Source organism: Oncorhynchus kisutch, linkage group LG17 (genome assembly GCF_002021735.2).
Source record: "Oncorhynchus kisutch isolate 150728-3 linkage group LG17, Okis_V2, whole genome shotgun sequence".
Classification (NCBI taxonomy): Eukaryota; Metazoa; Chordata; class Actinopteri; order Salmoniformes; family Salmonidae; genus Oncorhynchus; species Oncorhynchus kisutch.
In genome coordinates, this window is record NC_034190.2 from 69,254,778 (window position 1) to 69,272,108 (window position 17,331).

At 41.5% G+C, this 17,331-nt stretch overlaps 1 protein-coding gene across 1 annotated transcript in view; it reads right to left on the reverse strand.

The window, feature by feature from the left end:
* The window catches only part of LOC109908204 (diacylglycerol kinase alpha-like), a 44,449-nt gene extending 27,118 nt beyond the window's left edge, over positions 1–17,331 (reverse strand). The window contains exons 1-11 of the mRNA XM_020506752.2: positions 17,086–17,331; positions 11,971–12,057; positions 11,569–11,645; positions 6,284–6,416; positions 6,002–6,076; positions 5,838–5,887; positions 3,977–4,051; positions 3,713–3,829; positions 1,673–1,790; positions 1,219–1,307; positions 926–1,045 (exon numbers count right to left, since the gene is read on the reverse strand). Coding sequence (XP_020362341.1) covers positions 926–1,045; positions 1,219–1,307; positions 1,673–1,790; positions 3,713–3,829; positions 3,977–4,051; positions 5,838–5,887; positions 6,002–6,076; positions 6,284–6,416; positions 11,569–11,645; positions 11,971–12,046 — 930 coding nt within the window. The 5' untranslated portion in view covers positions 12,047–12,057; positions 17,086–17,331. The remainder of the gene's footprint in view (positions 1–925; positions 1,046–1,218; positions 1,308–1,672; positions 1,791–3,712; positions 3,830–3,976; positions 4,052–5,837; positions 5,888–6,001; positions 6,077–6,283; positions 6,417–11,568; positions 11,646–11,970; positions 12,058–17,085) is intronic.

Here is a 17,331-nt window from a genome sequence, read left to right on the forward strand (position 1 = left end):
GCCACCCTTTGCCTTGATGACAACTTGGCGCAGTCATGGCATTCTCTCAACCAGCTTCACCTGGAATGCTTTTCCAACAGTCTTCAAGGAGTTCCCATATATGCTGAGCACCTGTTGGCTTCTTTTCCTTTACTCTGCGGTCCAACTCACCCCAAACCATCTCAACTGGGTTGAGGTCAGGTGATTGTGGAGTGGAGGCCAGGTAATCTGATGGAGCACTCTATCATTCTCCTTCTTGGTCAAATAGCCCTATTAAAATATTATTTTAAAAAACAACCATTTAACTAGGCAAGTCAGTTAAGAACAAATTCTTACTTACAATGACGGCCTACCCCGGCCAAACCCAGACGACGCTGGGCCAATTGTGCGCCGACCTATGGGACCCCCAATCACAGCCAGATGTGATTGCAGTCACTGGATTTGAACCAGTGACTGCAGTGCACCTCTTGCACTGAGATGCAATGCCTTAGACTGCTGCACCACTCAGGAGCCAACCTGGAGGTGTGTTGGGTAACTACCTCATAAAGCTGGTTGAGAGAATGCCAAGAGTGTGCAAAGCTGTCATCAAAGAAAAGGGTGCTACTTTGAAGAATCTCTCATTTGATTTGTTTAACACTTGTTTGGTTACTACATGATTCCATATGTGTTATTTTATAGTTTTGATGTCTTCACTATTATTCTACAATGTAGAAAACAGTAGAAATAAAGAAAAACCCTTGAATGAGTGGGTGTGTCCAAACTTTTGACTGGTACTGTAGATCCAGACGTAGTTCCAGACATAACTCTTGCAAGACCACTCCATGAACAGATTGAACAACAGATTGTAATATGTAAATATTCTGCTTGGAAGAAAAGACTGGCCTAATAACTTAAAGTGGCCTAACTCTCCCCACCACAGGGCTACTCAGGAGCCCTCCCTCATCACCATGGAGTGGCACCAGACACAGTGTTTGCCCGTCAGCCCGTGATAACTCTTGATCTTCTTCTGACACTTGTCACACTTCCCAGAGTCACAGTTCCCACTGACCCAGTCATGGGTTGGAACCTGAGGCAGGAGACACAGGCAGAGTCAGATGCAAGACTGACATACATGCACCGGGACAAAGAGAGTGGCTTAGAAATTCACATTACAACTTACACTAAGAATGAAGAGGCATTGGAAATATTAATATAACTGCAAATGCCATTGTAAAATGTTGTTTGAAAAAAAACTCTTACTCCCGTGTCTTTCTTAGACTTGACATAGGTCCTGGTACAGGGAGCTGGGTTTCTGTTGGCACAGCGTCCATGGACCGTGTATTTACAACCTTGAAAACAAAAACAGGTAAACAATGCGTTACGTGTCTCCATTGTGTTTTCAACTATTATTGTTATTCTCTCGTTTAATGAATCATGTTAATCAAGACAAGATATACAAGGCTGACAATTAAGTAAACAATAAACACCACTACAGTTTTTCCTATGGAAATATGTGGGGATGTCATAGGTCATAATGGTTATCTAATGGTACATGTTGACATCATCTGACTATGAGAATGCATTCCACTAACTTGCTTTTAATTGTAAGTTCAGGATAGGTGTCTTCCTGGTAATTTTTTGTTGTTGCTTTGAGTGGATTGAGGAAGTTATGTTGTATTTCCCTCTAGTGGTGAGACCAGACAATGACACTCACAGGTGCAGCAAAGCCCCTGTTTCCTCAGTCCTAGCAGCATGCTCTGACACACGTTGCAGTAGACAGGCTTGTTGTAATTTTTCATCCTCCATAGGTGCTGCCCATCCTTCTGAGTCATCTGGGGGTAGATGGTGGGGGAGAAAACACATATTATGGTATAATAAACTAAATATAAAAACGTTGTGCTTTTTTATCTTATATGTCAAAAACTATTTTGACCATTTTTGCACACTCCTAAAACAAACACTGACTCTAAGGGTAAATGTTGGATCTCATATTTGGAAAACATTATGTAAGCAATGCAACATTGATACACATTTCATTTTAATATTGTCTCATGGTTGGAGATTGTGGCTATTAGTGATGCTGTTAGCAACAAACATAAATCGCCTCTGAGATGACTCTCCTGGAATGACAGTTCAGTGTTGACTTTTACAGTTGGCTTTACAATGGCCTTTGCATGCCATGATCCCATCTATCAAAATATCAGAATTATGCTGAAAGGAATCTATGCTGCATAATTAAATGAGGAATGGAATGTACATTTCTACCATATTTCCATGGAATCTCCTTGGGTAAATATAAGCCCTTTCTATGCAATACTACATCAGTAACACCAATGTTTGCAACACAAGATTATATGCTCTTTTCCAGATTATAGACACAAATACACAGTAAAAAAAATATTTTACAAACATTGGTTTAAATGACTCATGGTGCCTCAGCTCAGAGCCAGACTTTCAGTCAGTCTATGTGTATGAAGCATAGCCCCTAAAATCAGCACACAGCAATGTGAGAGTGCTGGATGAATGGTATTCTCATTGGTGGCCAGAAATAGCCTGAGGGGAAGTACCTGGCATTGTGGTAGGGGCACGAGAAAGACCAGTTTACAGTTCAGATCTTTGTAAGGCAGTCTGATAACAGACCCAAAAGTAAACTGCATGTTCAATAAGTAAGCATGGGACCACTAGTATTCTAGTATTCTAGTATTCTAGTATTTCCAGATCTCAGCACTTGGGAGACAAGAGTGACAGTGGTCCCATGTGGCTCAGTTGGTAGAGCATGGCACTTGCAAAGTCAGGCCTGTGGGTTCGATTCCCACGAGGGACCAGTACAAATTAAAACAGGTCCACTCACTACTGTAAGTCGCTCTGGATAAGCACGTCTGCTAAATGACTCGAAAGAAAATGGCACCCCCACTTAGTTTCATTGTTCTAAACATAATAACTTACTCTTTATACTGTAACAATGAATGTTTATGTTCTTCCTTTCCATTGCAGTTGCTACTAATTGATGCAGAGGGTGAGGTTAGATGGAGTTGTGAATGAGAATAATAGATAGGCTTTTCCCCACTTCCTCTAACTCACTCTGGTGGTGCAGAGATAGATGTGTATGTGAAACAGGTAACATTAGCACACATGCATGAGTGAGTCAACAAAGGGGTGGTGCACAGAGGTAAGAGCAGAAGGAGAGCAACATACAGAGTGACAGAAAGAGAGAGCATGTACTGTATGTGTGTGAGTGAGGAAGACAAAAGGAGGAACTGCAGACACCGGCTGAGCATATTTCTAAAGGTACAGTAGTATTATCATTACAAAGACGCATTAGGAAATGTACTGCATGATCAAAACATTTAACCATCTCCTCCCCTTCATCTACACTGATTGAAGTGGATTTAACTGGTGACATCAATAAAGGATCAGCGCTTTCACCTGGTCAGTCTATACCATAGAAAGAGCAGGTGTCCCTTAATGTTTTGTACACTCAGCATATAACACAAAGAGGATGCATCATGGGTACTCCTCCCGGCCTGCACAGGAAACATTTGTTGACGCAATAAAAGGGGAAGGAATGATGGATGGTCCCTTTTCCACCTTCTGCCCCAGTGACATTAGGGTCTTAATCATTTGGGCAAAATGTATCAAACCATTTTTGCAACAGCAACCAGCATTTCTTATTGGAAATCCAAGTAGTCCCTCCCTGTTTCTTCCATTTTGTTCCTAATGAACACAACCCAGAAGGGGAACATGGTTCACCCACCTTCAGCCCAAGTAATACCAGCAGAGGGACGTTGTTCATTCCGCCTTCCACCCACTCATCCAGAGAGACCGTGTTACTGCTGTCTGCGTCGATGGCTGTCATCATGTCCTTCAGCACCTGAACAAACCAAAGTGCATTCTAGCTTAGCATCTAAATTAGTATTTTTGGGAGGTTCAGCAGATATTTGTAGAATTAATTAAAATATGTATTTTCTCCTCTGATATCAGTAATTGTAAGGGACATCCCACATTTGGCCACACTTACTGGTCTCAGCTCAGACACATCCCAGTCCAGGTAATCTGCAGCGTGCATCATCTGAGCAATGATCCGGTCCACCTCCTATAGGAAGAAGAGTATTAGTTATTCTTATGAGAAGACCTGATATACATTACCAGTCAAAAGTTTGGACACAGCGACTCATTCAAGGGGTTTTCTTTATTTGTTCTATTCTCTACATTGTTAAATAATAGTGAAGACATCAAAACTATGAAATAACACACATGGAATCATGTAGCAACCAAAAAAAGTGTTAAACAAATCAAAATATATTTGAGATTCTTCAAAGTAGCCACCCTATGCCTTGATGACAGCTTTGCACACTCTTGGCATTCTTTCAACCAGCTTCATGAGGTAGTCGCCTGGAATGCATTTCAATTAACAGGTGTGCCTTGTTAAAAGTTCATTTGTGGAATTTCTTTCCTTCTTAATGCATTTGAGACAATCCGTTGTCTTGTGACATGGTAGGGGTGGTATACAGAAGATAGCCTTATTTGGTAAAAGACCAAGTCCATATTATGGCAAGAACAGCTCAAATAAGCAAAGAGAAACGACAGTCCATCATTACTTTAAGACATGAAGGTCAGTCAATCTGGAAAATTTCCAAAACGTTGAAAGTTTCTTCATGTGCTCTCGCTAAAACCATCAAGCACTATGATGAAACTGGCTCTCATGAGGACCGCCACAGGAAAGGAAGACCCAGAGTTACGTCTGATACAGAGGATAAGTTCATTAGAGTTACCAGCCTCAGAAATTGCAGCCCAAATAAATTCTTCACAGAGTTCAAGTAACAGACACATCTCAACATCAACTGTTCAGAGGAAATTGCGTGAATCAGGCCTTCATGGTCGAATTGCTGCAAAGAAACCACTACTAAAGGACACCAATAAGAAATAGAGACTTGCTTGGGCCAAGAAACACGAGCAATGGACATTAGACCGTTGGAAATCTGTCCTTGAGTCCAAATTGGAGATTTTTGGTTCCAACCACTGTGTCTTTGTGAGACGCAGAGTAGGTGAACGGATGATTTACGCATGTGTGGTTCCCACCGTGAAGCATGGAGGAGGAGGTGTGATGGTGTGGGGGTGCTTTGCTGGTGACACTGTCTGTGATTTATTTAGAATTCAAGGCACACTTAACCAGCATGGCTACCACAGCATTCTGCAGCGATATGCCATCCCATCTGGTTTGCGCTTAGTGGGACTAAAATAGATTTTTCAACAAGACAATGACCCAACACACCTCCAGGCTGTATAAGGGCTATTTGACCAAAAAGGAGAGTGATGGAGTGCTGCATCAGATGACCTGGCCTCTACAATCACCCAACCTCAACCCAATTGAGATGGTTTGGGATGAGTTGGACTACAAAGTGAAGGAAAAGAAGCCAACAAGTGCTCAGCATACATGGGAATTCCTTCAAGACTGTTGGAAAAGAGATCCAGGTGAAGCTGGTTGAGAGAATGCCAAGCATGTGCAAAGCTGTCATCAAGGCAAAGGGTGGCTACTTTGAAGAATCTCAAATATAAAATATATTTTGATTTGTTTAACACTTTTTTGTTACTACATGATTCCATGTGTTATTTCATAGCTTTGATGTCGTCACGATTATTCTACAATGTAGAAAATAGTAAAAATACATAAAAACCCTTGAATGAGTAAGTGTGTCAACTTTTGACTGGTACTGTAAAAATGAAAGGGTATGAGGTGATGTCTCCTGCAACAACAGACAGTCATTACATGTTATTACATTGTTATTATTTTGAAATGGGTAATGGGGAAACTGGGATAATACCTAGGGGGGTGTAGTTATTCTTTGTAGTTCACAAAAAAATATTACAAATTGACTTACAGAGCTGTCAAGGACTCCATTGCCATCTCTGTCATACAGTTTGAAAGCAACTGAGGGAAAAATGTGCATATAAAAATCTTGAAAAGGCACTCAGACAAATATCTATACAAATAGACTGCAACAAGAAGCTGCTACTCAGTGGAGAAAATATGATAAAGACTCACACTCCAGCTTGTCTCTGGGCTGGCCATCCTCCAACAGAGAGAAGTAACACGAAACGTCCTTCAGAAAGACCTCTTCTAAAGGAGAGGAGGAGGACAAGGAGGGGGAGGAGGATGGTGAAGTGGATACACACAGTATAGCTACATATTCAGGTTCAGTCTGTGGACTTTGATTAAAAAAAACAACACATAGCAATAGTGAAACTGATGACTAAACTATAGACAACAAAATAAGCCAAGACATGGTATTCAAGAGGTATTCTACACATGGGCAAATAAACATACTGGCGTTGTCCTGCCCGTCCAGTTCGGTTCCGCTCTGGAAGGATCGGAACAGGCGCTGGCAGAGATCCTTAGGGAAGTCCTCAACCTCCAAATAGGTCTTCAGGAAGAGACGGAAGCCTTCCTCATTGATACACTGGAACAGAAGATGGGATATCAATCAGTAAATTGATGGGAGATCGATGGTTTCTAAAATAGTCATCAAAACAGTCTGATTCAGAGCAGAGTGATTTAGGTGAGAAGTCTAATTCCTTGAGCAGGGATCATCAACTACATATTTCCTTAAGCGGATGGTCAGTGGGCCGGAACATAATTACAAATACAGTGCATTCGGAAAGTATTCAGACCCCTTGACTTTTTCCACATTTTGTTACGTTACAGCCTTATTCTAAAACTGATTAAATAAATGTTTTCCCTCATCAATCTACACACAATAGCCCACAATGACAAGGCAAAAACAGGTTTAGACATTTTTGCACATTTATTACAAATAAAAAACAGAAATACCTTATTTAAATAAGTATTCAGACCCTTTGCTATGAGACTTGAAATGGAGCTCAGGTGCATCATGTTTCCATTGATCTTCCTTGAGATGTTTCTACAACTTGATTGTAGTCCACCTGTGGTAAATTCAATTGATTGGACATTCATTTTAAAAGGAGGACACCTGTCTATATAAGGTCCCAGAGTTGACAACGCATGTCAGAGCAAAAACCAAGCCATGAGGTTGAAGGAATTGTACGTAGAGCTCCGAGACAGGAATGTGTCGAGGCACAGATCTGGGGAAGGGTCCAAACAAATTCTGCAGCATTGAAGGTCCCCAAGAACACAGTGGCCTCAATCATTCTCAAATGGAAGAAGTTTGGAACCACCAATACTCTTCCTAGAGCTGGCCGCCCGGCCAAACTGAGCAATCGAGGGAGAAAGGCCTTGGTCAGGGAGGTGACCAAGAACCTGATGGTCACGCTTACATGGCTCCAGAGTCCCTCTTCCTCTGTGGAGATGGGAGAACAGACCAGAAGGTTAACGATCTCTGCAGCACTCCACCAAATCAGGCCTTCATGGTAGAGTGGCCAGACGGAAGCCATTCCTCAGTAGAAGGCACATGACAGCCCGCTTGGAGTTTGCCAAAAGGCACCTAAGGACTCAGACCATGAGAAACAAGATTCTCTGTTCTGATTAAACCAAGATTGAACTCTTTGGACTGAATGCCAAGCGTCACGTCTGGATGAAACCTGGCACCATCGCTACGGTGAAGCATGGTGGTGGCAGCATCATGCTGTGGGGATGTTTTTTCAGCAGCAGGGACTGGGAGACTGGTCAGGATTTAGGGAAAGATGAACAGAGCAAAGTACACAGAGATCCTTGATGAAAACCTGCTCCAGAGCGATCAGTACCTCAGACTGGGGCGAAGGTTCACCTTCCAACAGGACAACGACCCTAAACACACAGCCAAGACAACACAGGAGTGGCTTCAGGACAAGTTTCTGAATGTCCATGAGTGGCCCAGCCAGAGCGCGGACCAGATCGAACTGGAGAGACCTGAAAATAGTTGTGCAGCGATGCTCCCCATCCAACCTGACAGAGCTTGAGAAGACTGGGTGAAACTCCCCAAATACAGGCGTGCCAAGCTTGTAGCGTCATACTCAAGAAGAGTCAAGGCTGTAATCACTGCCAAAGCTGCTTCAAAGTACTGAGTAAAGGGTCTGAATAAGCATGTACAATTTGTTTAATTTAAACAAAAATACATTTGCAAAAATGTCTACAAACCTGTTTTTGCTTTGTGATTATGAGGTATTGTGTGTAGATTAATGAGAATACATGTTTAAAAAAATATATATTTTAGAAAAAGGCTGTAAGGTAACAAAATGAGGAAAAAGTCTAGTGGTCTGAATAGTTTCCAAAAGGCACTGTAATTTGTAGACTGCTAATGCACCGCAAGATGCCCAAACAGATATAATATTTGACAAAAACAATAATTGAATTGCTTAAATTTGTACTCGATCATATATATAGAGTGCCTTCAAAAAGTATTCACACCCCTGGACTTTTTCAAAATGTTGCTGTGTTACAGACTCACTCTGTGTGCAATAATAGTGTTTAACATGATTTTTGAATTACTACCTCCTCTCTGTACCCACACGTACAATTTTCTCTAAGGTCCCTCAGTCAAGCAGTGCATTTCAAACACAGATTCAACCACAAAGACCAGAGAGAAGAAGGGCACTTATTGGTAGATGGGTAAAAATACAAATCACATCACTGAGTAGAGCCAAGCAGACGCAATCCTAGAGGAAAACCTGGTTCAGTCTGCTTTCCAAAATACACTGGGAAATTCTCCTTTCAGCAGGACAATAACCTAAAAGGTCAAATATACTGTTCACTGGAGTTGCTTACCAAGACAACATTGAATGTTCCTGAGTGGCCTAGTTACAGTTTTTACTGTATGGCAGTAAAATACATGTCAGAATCTATGGCAAGACTTGAAAATGGATGTCTAGCAATGATTAACAACCAACTTAACAGAGCTTGAAGAATTAAAAAAATAATCATGTGCAAATATTGTAAAATCCAGGTGTGCAAAGCTCTTAGACTTCCCCAGAAAGACTAACAGCTGTAATTGCTGCCAAAGGTGATTCTAAAATGTATTGACTCAGGGGTGTGAATACTTATGTAAATAAGATATTTCTGTATTTCATTTTCAATAAATTTGCAAAGAATATATGTTTTTACTTTTTCATTATGGGGTATGGTGTGTAGATGGGTAAGAACAAAATCTATTTAATCAATTTGAATTCAGGCCATAAAAACAAAATGTGGACTAAGTCAAGTGGTATGAATACTTTCTGAAGACACTGTATCTCTATTATACGTGGGAATACTTTGGAACAGATTTCCAAAATTAAAATCACCTGGAGTTAATTTGCTGGCGGTTTTACAGTCTTTCATATCCAACCATAAGAAATATATAGAGTTCCTTCAGAAAGTATTCATACCCCTTGACTTATTCCACATTTTTGTTGTGTTACAACCTGAATTATAAATTGATTAAATGAATTGTTCCCCCTGACCCATTTACACACAATACCTCATAATGACAAAGTGAAAACATGTATTGAACATTTTTGTTGTTGTTACAGGTTTTGGTTTTTCCATTTATGTTTTGAGGTTGGACTTTTAGCACGTATAGCATTATAGCACAAAAGACAAAGGGCGCACAGATTGGTGTCACCTCGTCAGTCGTTATGTGTTACACCTGTGCTGGTTTCCATCTCGTTAGTGGGAAGGTGTTTCACCTGTGTTGGCCCAGGTGCTATTTTAGGAGTGTCTGGCCCAGTGCTCTAGTTGAGCTTGAGAGATGTTGAGAGAGCTAAACTTTATGACAGCTGATGTGTGAGCCAAGCTCAACTTATATAAGTTTGAAAGAAGCTTATTTTTGGTTTCCCCTGTTTGTTTTGCTCCATATTCTTTTTACTTGCCATCCTAAGTTTTTGTGGAGTTTTCTTTGTCTTTTTGGAGGCAAACTTAGTGGGAATCAATGGTGGGTGTCTTTCAGAACCCCTTCTGAGTGGCTTTGGCAACTTTCAGTGGGCACCCATGTGTGTGTTTCAGAATCCCTTTTTGTTTGGTTGTCAGTGATTTTCTTTGTTCCCTTAGTGACATTTTGAGTTTCATGTTCCCACAAGACAGTGTTAGAATCCCCTTTGGCAGTGACTACGGCTGAGGCTTTCTGGGTAAGTTTAAGAGTTTTGCACACCTGGATTGTACAACATTTGTCCATTTTCAAAATTCTTCAAGCTCTGTCAAATTGGATGATCATAGCTTGACAATCATTGAAGTAGTGTCATAGATTTTCAAACAGATTTAAGTCAGAACTAACACTGCCACTGAGGAACATTCACTATCTTCTTGGTATAGATGTAGCCTTGTGTTTTAGGCTATTGTCCTGCTGAAAGGTTAATTAATCACCCATCTACCAATAGGTGCCCTTTGCGAGGCATTGGAAAACCTTCCTGGTCTTTGTTGTTGAATCCGTTTGAAAGTCACTGCTCGATTGAGGGACCTTACAGATAATGTGAGGAGTACAGATAAGGTAGTCATTGTAAAATCATGTTGAACACTACACTTGTTGCACACTGAGTCCAGTCTGACTTGTTAAGCTACATTTTACTCCTGAACTTATTCAGGTTTGCCATGAAAGGGGGTGAATAGTTATTGACTCAACACATTTCAGATTTTCAGTTTTCACCACTTTGACATTATGGGGTATTGTGTGTAGGCCGGGGATAAAAAAAACTTGGATTCATTTTTAAAAGAAGGCTGTAACAATGTGGAAAATTCAAGGGGTGTGACTCCTTTCTGAAGGCAGCAGGGACTGGAAGACTATTTATGTGGGGACAAATAAAATATAGCCAAAGGCTGCCAGTTGGCAAACCCTGTTCTAGATTGTACAATACAGTGCATAACTTCCTGAAGTTGTCAGATACCCAATAAAGACCCCATTTCAATCAATTGTGCCAGCTGACTTTTTTAGGGGGACTAATTTGCTTAAGGGCTTCAAATCAGAATTCCCTCTGGAATACTGAACCACAAACCCATTTCTGGTTGAGGTTGCTTTTCCCTGGGTGATACTTTATTACTGTGGCAGTTATGTAGTGTATGACACCACTATTCAGCCCAACCTCAATGTTAAGGAGACTGGTGTAGAGGAGAGAAGGGGTTTAGATAACCGCGCCAAAAATGTTCTGTGCCGTTTGTCAGATTTTCCACTTCCTTGATAATTACAGTACTTTGAGAGGGTGTGGCTTTGTCATTATCCTTGTTGAAAAATGTATTTTTCTGTAACCCATGGTTGCCCTTAAATTACTGCTAGTCTACCACTTTTATTCCTCCTAGAAGACAGCAATTACCCTAATCCAACTGCCGATATTGGTAACTGTCCAGTTAAAATCCCCCTATGGCTTACTCTGCATGAGGCCAACACATCACACAGACGTTACAGAATTGGCACAACTGAAGAGGTCATTACTTTTAGCAACTTCAGCTGCTTGTAAATTCATCAATCCCTGAAGCCATGTCTCTTAGAATTGATTGGCTTTATCTAGAAGTCACATCTATAAACACGATAAATGTTTTAGTTAGTGGATTTACTATTAGGAAACCAATTATTTGTTTGCGGGGGTATCATGAGCACAAACTATAATATGTACCCCGAACATTTAAGATGGACTGAAGCAGACATGAGTTGTGGTGGGGTCAGTATCAACCTGGCCATTGTTTCCTCTCACCTCTCCATGTCTGTGCTGGGCCAGCCTGCCATCTGCATCAAATTCCCTCAGCACATCTTTAACCCTCAGCCTGCAGTCTAGGAGGAGAAGAAACGCACTAAACATCTGTCGAAGTAATGATTCTAACAGAGAATGCGTAATCACAAATGATCAAACTATAGACGGAAAACGGCATATATTCTACATAGCAACATTCATACATGGCCGGTGTACTACGGCATTGAAATTCCGTTCTTAAAATGTTAACATTGATGTTCACAAAATGTCTAAATCCAGAGATCTACCAAGAAAGATAATGTGGGCGCAATGGTGCAACGTTTTGCAGATATTTAGAAATACACATATGACAGCGTGTGGGTGTAAATGGAAAGGGGTGCAAGGAAACTGCCAGCCTGTACTCACAGTCAATGTACTGCTGTAGCTGGATGAAGTCAACTGGGTTCAGCTCTTTCAACTCTGAGACTGTGGGGGTGGACATGCTGCCTGCGCCTGCACAAACCGCCAGAGGGCGAGAGGAGGAACAAGTCATCAGTCTTCTGTGTGAATGTGAAATGGAGGTGGCTCAGACATCAAACCAGAATTGTAAGCTGAACAGTCCTAGGTAGTAACTCGCGAGGCTTTGTTTAGAAATGTCACAAGACGTTTCAGATCATAACCCCATGCAAACCAGTTAGAAACGGCCTGTTTATACCCACAAGATTTACATCTGCAAATTGGCGAGAACCACAGTTCAACGCCAGATCTGGCTTGCAAATACCCCTCAATGTCCTTTAGTCATCTCTAGTCATGATGTTAAGGGTTGTGAGAAAATGTTTGTCAGAATCCCCTCTTCCCACTCAAATTACAACAATGAGCAAAACGATGTAGCATAACTTCTAAGCATAAACGGTTTCAAGCAACACTTCACACCTCTGACCACTGTACTTCAAAGTAAGCTCTAAATAAGCAGTATCAGGCCACAGACACACCAGAGACATTATACGTCTCAAGAGTACGTCTCCCCAAAGCTTTGTTCTTTGTTCTTTAAATGTCTGACCCAGTTTTCCAAATTATACAATTATTTTATTACCCATAATCTCCATTTAAAAATTGTTCCAGTCCCTAATAATACCGCAGGAGTATAGGTCAACCAGTCAGTATATATCTACAGCAGTCAGAAGTCAACAGTCAGTCATGGAGTAGTACTGAAACCTAATTAAACTCCTAAACGCCCACTCCTTTACATGTGACGCGGAACCACTGTCTCTCTCTGTGCCAACAAAAGGGTCACGCTGTCCCAACTCAATTCTCTTCAAAAGGTTAACAGCGTTGCCTAGCAATTTTGTTCAGGCAGCCAATCAGCTGAGGGAGTAGAGACTTGACAGGAAAGTGCCACTTGTTGAGCAGGTTATTGTTTTTTGTCATGAATCTGGGAGGCAGCTCTGCAGAGGTCACTAGCTAGCACAGACACAGTCATAAAATCAGATTTTAAACCTAACCCTAAACACACTGCTAACCCTAAATTAAGACCAAAAGCATGTGTTTTCATTACATTTGGACCTTTATTTAACTAGGCAAGTCAGTTAAGAACAAATTCTTATTTTCAATGACAGCCTAGGAACAGTGGGTTAACTGCCTGTTCAGGGGCAGAACGACAGATTTGTACCTTGTCAGCTCGGGGATTTGAACTTGCAACCTTTCGGTAACTAGTCCAACTCTCTAACCACTGGGCTACCCTGCCTAATAGACCATTTTGACTTTGCAGCTGGCCTATCTAAGGGGGAAATCACTCAGTTCTGTCTCTAGGACAAAACTCATGACAAATGTCAACCTGCACTTGTTGATGGAAAAAGTGGAATATGGCAGGCAAGTGCCTTTAAATAAGAATCTTGATAACTACCAACTCAAAGGACTAGTTTTATACTGCACATAATGCAACATTTTGGGATTCTTATTAGGGCCTTAACCATACAGTTCAAATAAGTAATCAAATCAGAACTGCTCATTTCTGCTAACGTGAACATAAAAAATACATTTCTAAGAGCTAATAAAGATGTGCTTCTAAACAAGACGTAAAATCTAGTTTTAGGCTACTTCTAGATGTGTACCCTTGCCTGTGGCAATATGGCAGATGGCCATTCTTCATGCCCTTCAAAGAAACACGCTGACATATGCATGTTTCATTCCCTCATGTCGGACAGACGGTATACCATCCTTGTCTGCCATGATTTAAGACCGAGCAACCTGGGTAAAATCTGATTCTTGACTTCCTGATCAGATATGACATTTGCATGCTGGATTTTTACATGCAGACTGGAAATTACTACCAGACAGAACAATGTGTACTATATATAAAAAGACACGTGAAGTCAAAAAAGGGCACCAAACTGGCCCCCCTCATGAACCCCCCCCCCCATATCCCCCATCCCAACCTCACACACACACGTCAGGATTATGCCGATTGTGATAACCGGTGAGTAGATTGGTATAGCTGAAAGGGGGAGATCCAGGCAACCATCCATCCAGACACATCAGAAACCTCAGCAGGTTCTTATCTGCCTGTGGAATGCCTCTGTGTTCTTAATACTCCCTTGTATACTGGGTGGCAGGTAGCCTAGTGGTTAGACCATTGGGCCAGAAACTGAAAGGAAGCTAGTTTGAATCCCAGAGCTGAGGTGGTGAGAGAACCTGCCGATGTGCCCTTGATCAAGACACTTAACCCTAATTGCTCCAGCGTCGCCGTTGATATTGGCAGACCCTGGCCGTGACCATGAGTGACCCCACTCTGAGGGTGTCTCAGGGGGAGTTGGGATATGCAAAAAAAAACATTTCCAATTCACACATGGTTATAATACACTTGTGCATGTGTTTAAATAGGCCAAATATAAGCACCCAGCTAAATGACATCAGGTAGGAAGGAAGGACATGCTTGGTTGCTATGGAAAGTGTTTCCCTACATCAGCTATGCTCCATCAGAGCATTGCCACGAGTGACTAACGGGAGGGAGGGCAGGGGGAGCCCTCAGCTAAGCCAGCCAGCCAGCAGCTATGAGTGTTCCCCAGCGCTACCACCATCTCTCCTCCCACGCCACTGTGACTCATCCTGTGAATGGGGGAATACTCCCTCTCTCTAAATCAGGGGTGTTAAACATACGGGGTCTAATCCGGCCCACAGGTGATTTGAGAAGAAAAAAAAAATGACTAAAGGGACAAAATGACTAAAACCAAATAAACTGTAGAAATGATAATGGACCTACAAACATACTGTGTCCAGCCGGGTAATAATCACTCAAATGAAAGCTAGACAGGGAGCATTGAACATTCCAAAATCTATGGTTAGAGGACTATTTTTTGCACAGGAAATATAACCAATTTTCAGTGCGGCCCTCCAGACCTCATTGAAGACTGAATGCGCCCCCTGGGGCTAAATGAGTTTGATATCCTTGCTCTAAAATGGACCCTTTGCTCAGAACGTCACTTCTCAAGGTTCATCCAAAATAAAACAAAGCCTATGACATGAGTTTTGCTACATCTTTTTTTTAAACTTTTTTTTATTGAGTGTTGACCGCAGTTGACCACAGAGCTGGAGTGCAACTCCTTGATAACACAGTTTGGATCACTGGAAGTTCACCCATTACTTGGTTAATGACATTTGAGACGTAAACAACAAATGCCAGATGTTAGGCAGGGTTTGTCTGAGTGGAGAGACTTTGGCTCCTATGCATGAATCACACATTTCTGGCAAATGTGGGCGAGGCACAGCTTGTTGCCTTTTTTATTAACCAAACAATGTGTATGACGTTAAAAAAAATACTATTCAGCAGGCTGTGTTGAGTTAGTCCCGTGGAGCACTGTGGTGCGTACAATACAGAAAAAAAGCACAAACCCGCCTGGACTTGTGAGGGTGCACCCTTCCCTCCAGTAACCACGCCACTTTCACGCTGAGCATTGCCACATGTTTGGAGGATCTGTTTACTCTTACTGTACTGCCATTGTAAAACCATTGAAATGTACAATCTGTGTATAGGGCAAAGGGAGTAAATGATCAAATGTTTAGATTGTGTGATTGCATGATAGTAAACACACACACAATCCCTCTAGAAGCTCTATTGATCCCTTTTAGATTAATTTAATTAATTACATTTAATTTCTCTGCAGCAATAGTGTGACCCGCTTCCTGATCCGTCTGTAGAGATAGTCTGTTTCCTTACCGACAGGTTGACCTGACCAGGAATGCCTCTCTCGGTGTTTCCCTGTGATTACTTAGCTGTGCAGGTTAAGTATGACTTTTTCATTAAGAGACGGTCTTTCCCAGAACGAGGATAACATTTCTGTTTTTTGGCAACCAATTTTCCAGTGGGGAGGGAAACCAGGAAATGGTATAGATTTAAAAAGGAACTGATGACCTCACTTGACTTGAATGGAAATGCAAAAACTACACTAGCAATGAAAAATGACCATGTCGTTTCAAATCCCTAAAATGTTCTGGGTAATCTGTTGTTCAAATAATGGAATAGTTATTTGCAGGGTTATCAAGGCACCCTTTAGGCCACATCATGCTGGCAATATGTCCAGCCAGAAATACACTCAAAAGACAAAATTAAAAGTTTCAGAACCATCCCTGTGACTGTTTGTGGTTGCATGACCCAGAAAAATCTAAAATGTTAAAGGAAATCTGATGAAAGCCCAAAATGTAGTTAAACTCTGATTGCTACTTGCCAACATGTTCTAAATGCATGGCCAGAAGACCTAGTTTACCCATAGGTAACTTAATTAAGGAGACACATACCAAGGGAAATAAGCACACAGTGAAGTAAATATATCAGAAGGGACAAACATCATGTCTTAAATGGTGCAACTATGGTTGTGTGTTGAGCAATGTGTTGCTTTGTTGTTTTAATCAGTTAGATGGCAAGTAACTGTATTATTCAAAGTCAAAAGTTATTTGCAAGGATGTCACATTGCTAATGAAAATCATATAAACCAAAATTGCATTTTCCATCCAGACAGAGCTCCTTGTATCAAGGACCATAGGTCCAACATTGTCTCCAACCTGTCTGGTCTACAATATTGAGCCATAAGGGTGACAGTTTAACACCATGTAAAACCTTAAACAGTATATTCAATTTATATTCTTAGTAGCTTATCTCTCCTTCTAGGCTATAAAACATGCCCTATGTTAACTATAGTCTAAAGAGGAGCATGTCTAAAGGTTAGGCTATAGGTTTCAAAGGGGAGAAACATGGGAACAGAAGCTGCAGATGTAGCCAATGTATATAGCAACCCATCATTGGATGTATCAGTAGGATCCCACTCAAAAGTAGCCTGTTTTGCCCAACCAGGGAACCAACTGAGATCAGTTGGGCGAGACGAGGGATACCGTCTCTCCCATGGAATATGTATCTTACCCAAACTTGTCAGCGGCGCAACGAAATTCACAGGCAATATCTGTATGCAAAGTTGTGAACAAGCATACACGATTCGTTGAACTTCTTCCAGTAGTACTAAATGAGGCTGTTTTGAGCATCAATTAGCCTACCTATATTTCGCGATGATGAGCGTTGTCTGTCTGTCGTCCTTAAACGGAGTGTCGTGCCGTTCGTCCGGTAAGATATTTCCTCAGCGAGGATCGAGGCGCAATTCAACGTTTTTACACCCAGCAAATCGACGGAAATTGTCTGTGGACGCTGCAAGAAAGGTAGTCTAGCTGTCAGCTTTCATTTACCCAGAGATAACAAGAAAGATTGGCTGACTGCCACGCCCGACTCAGCGATTTCCCCCTCCC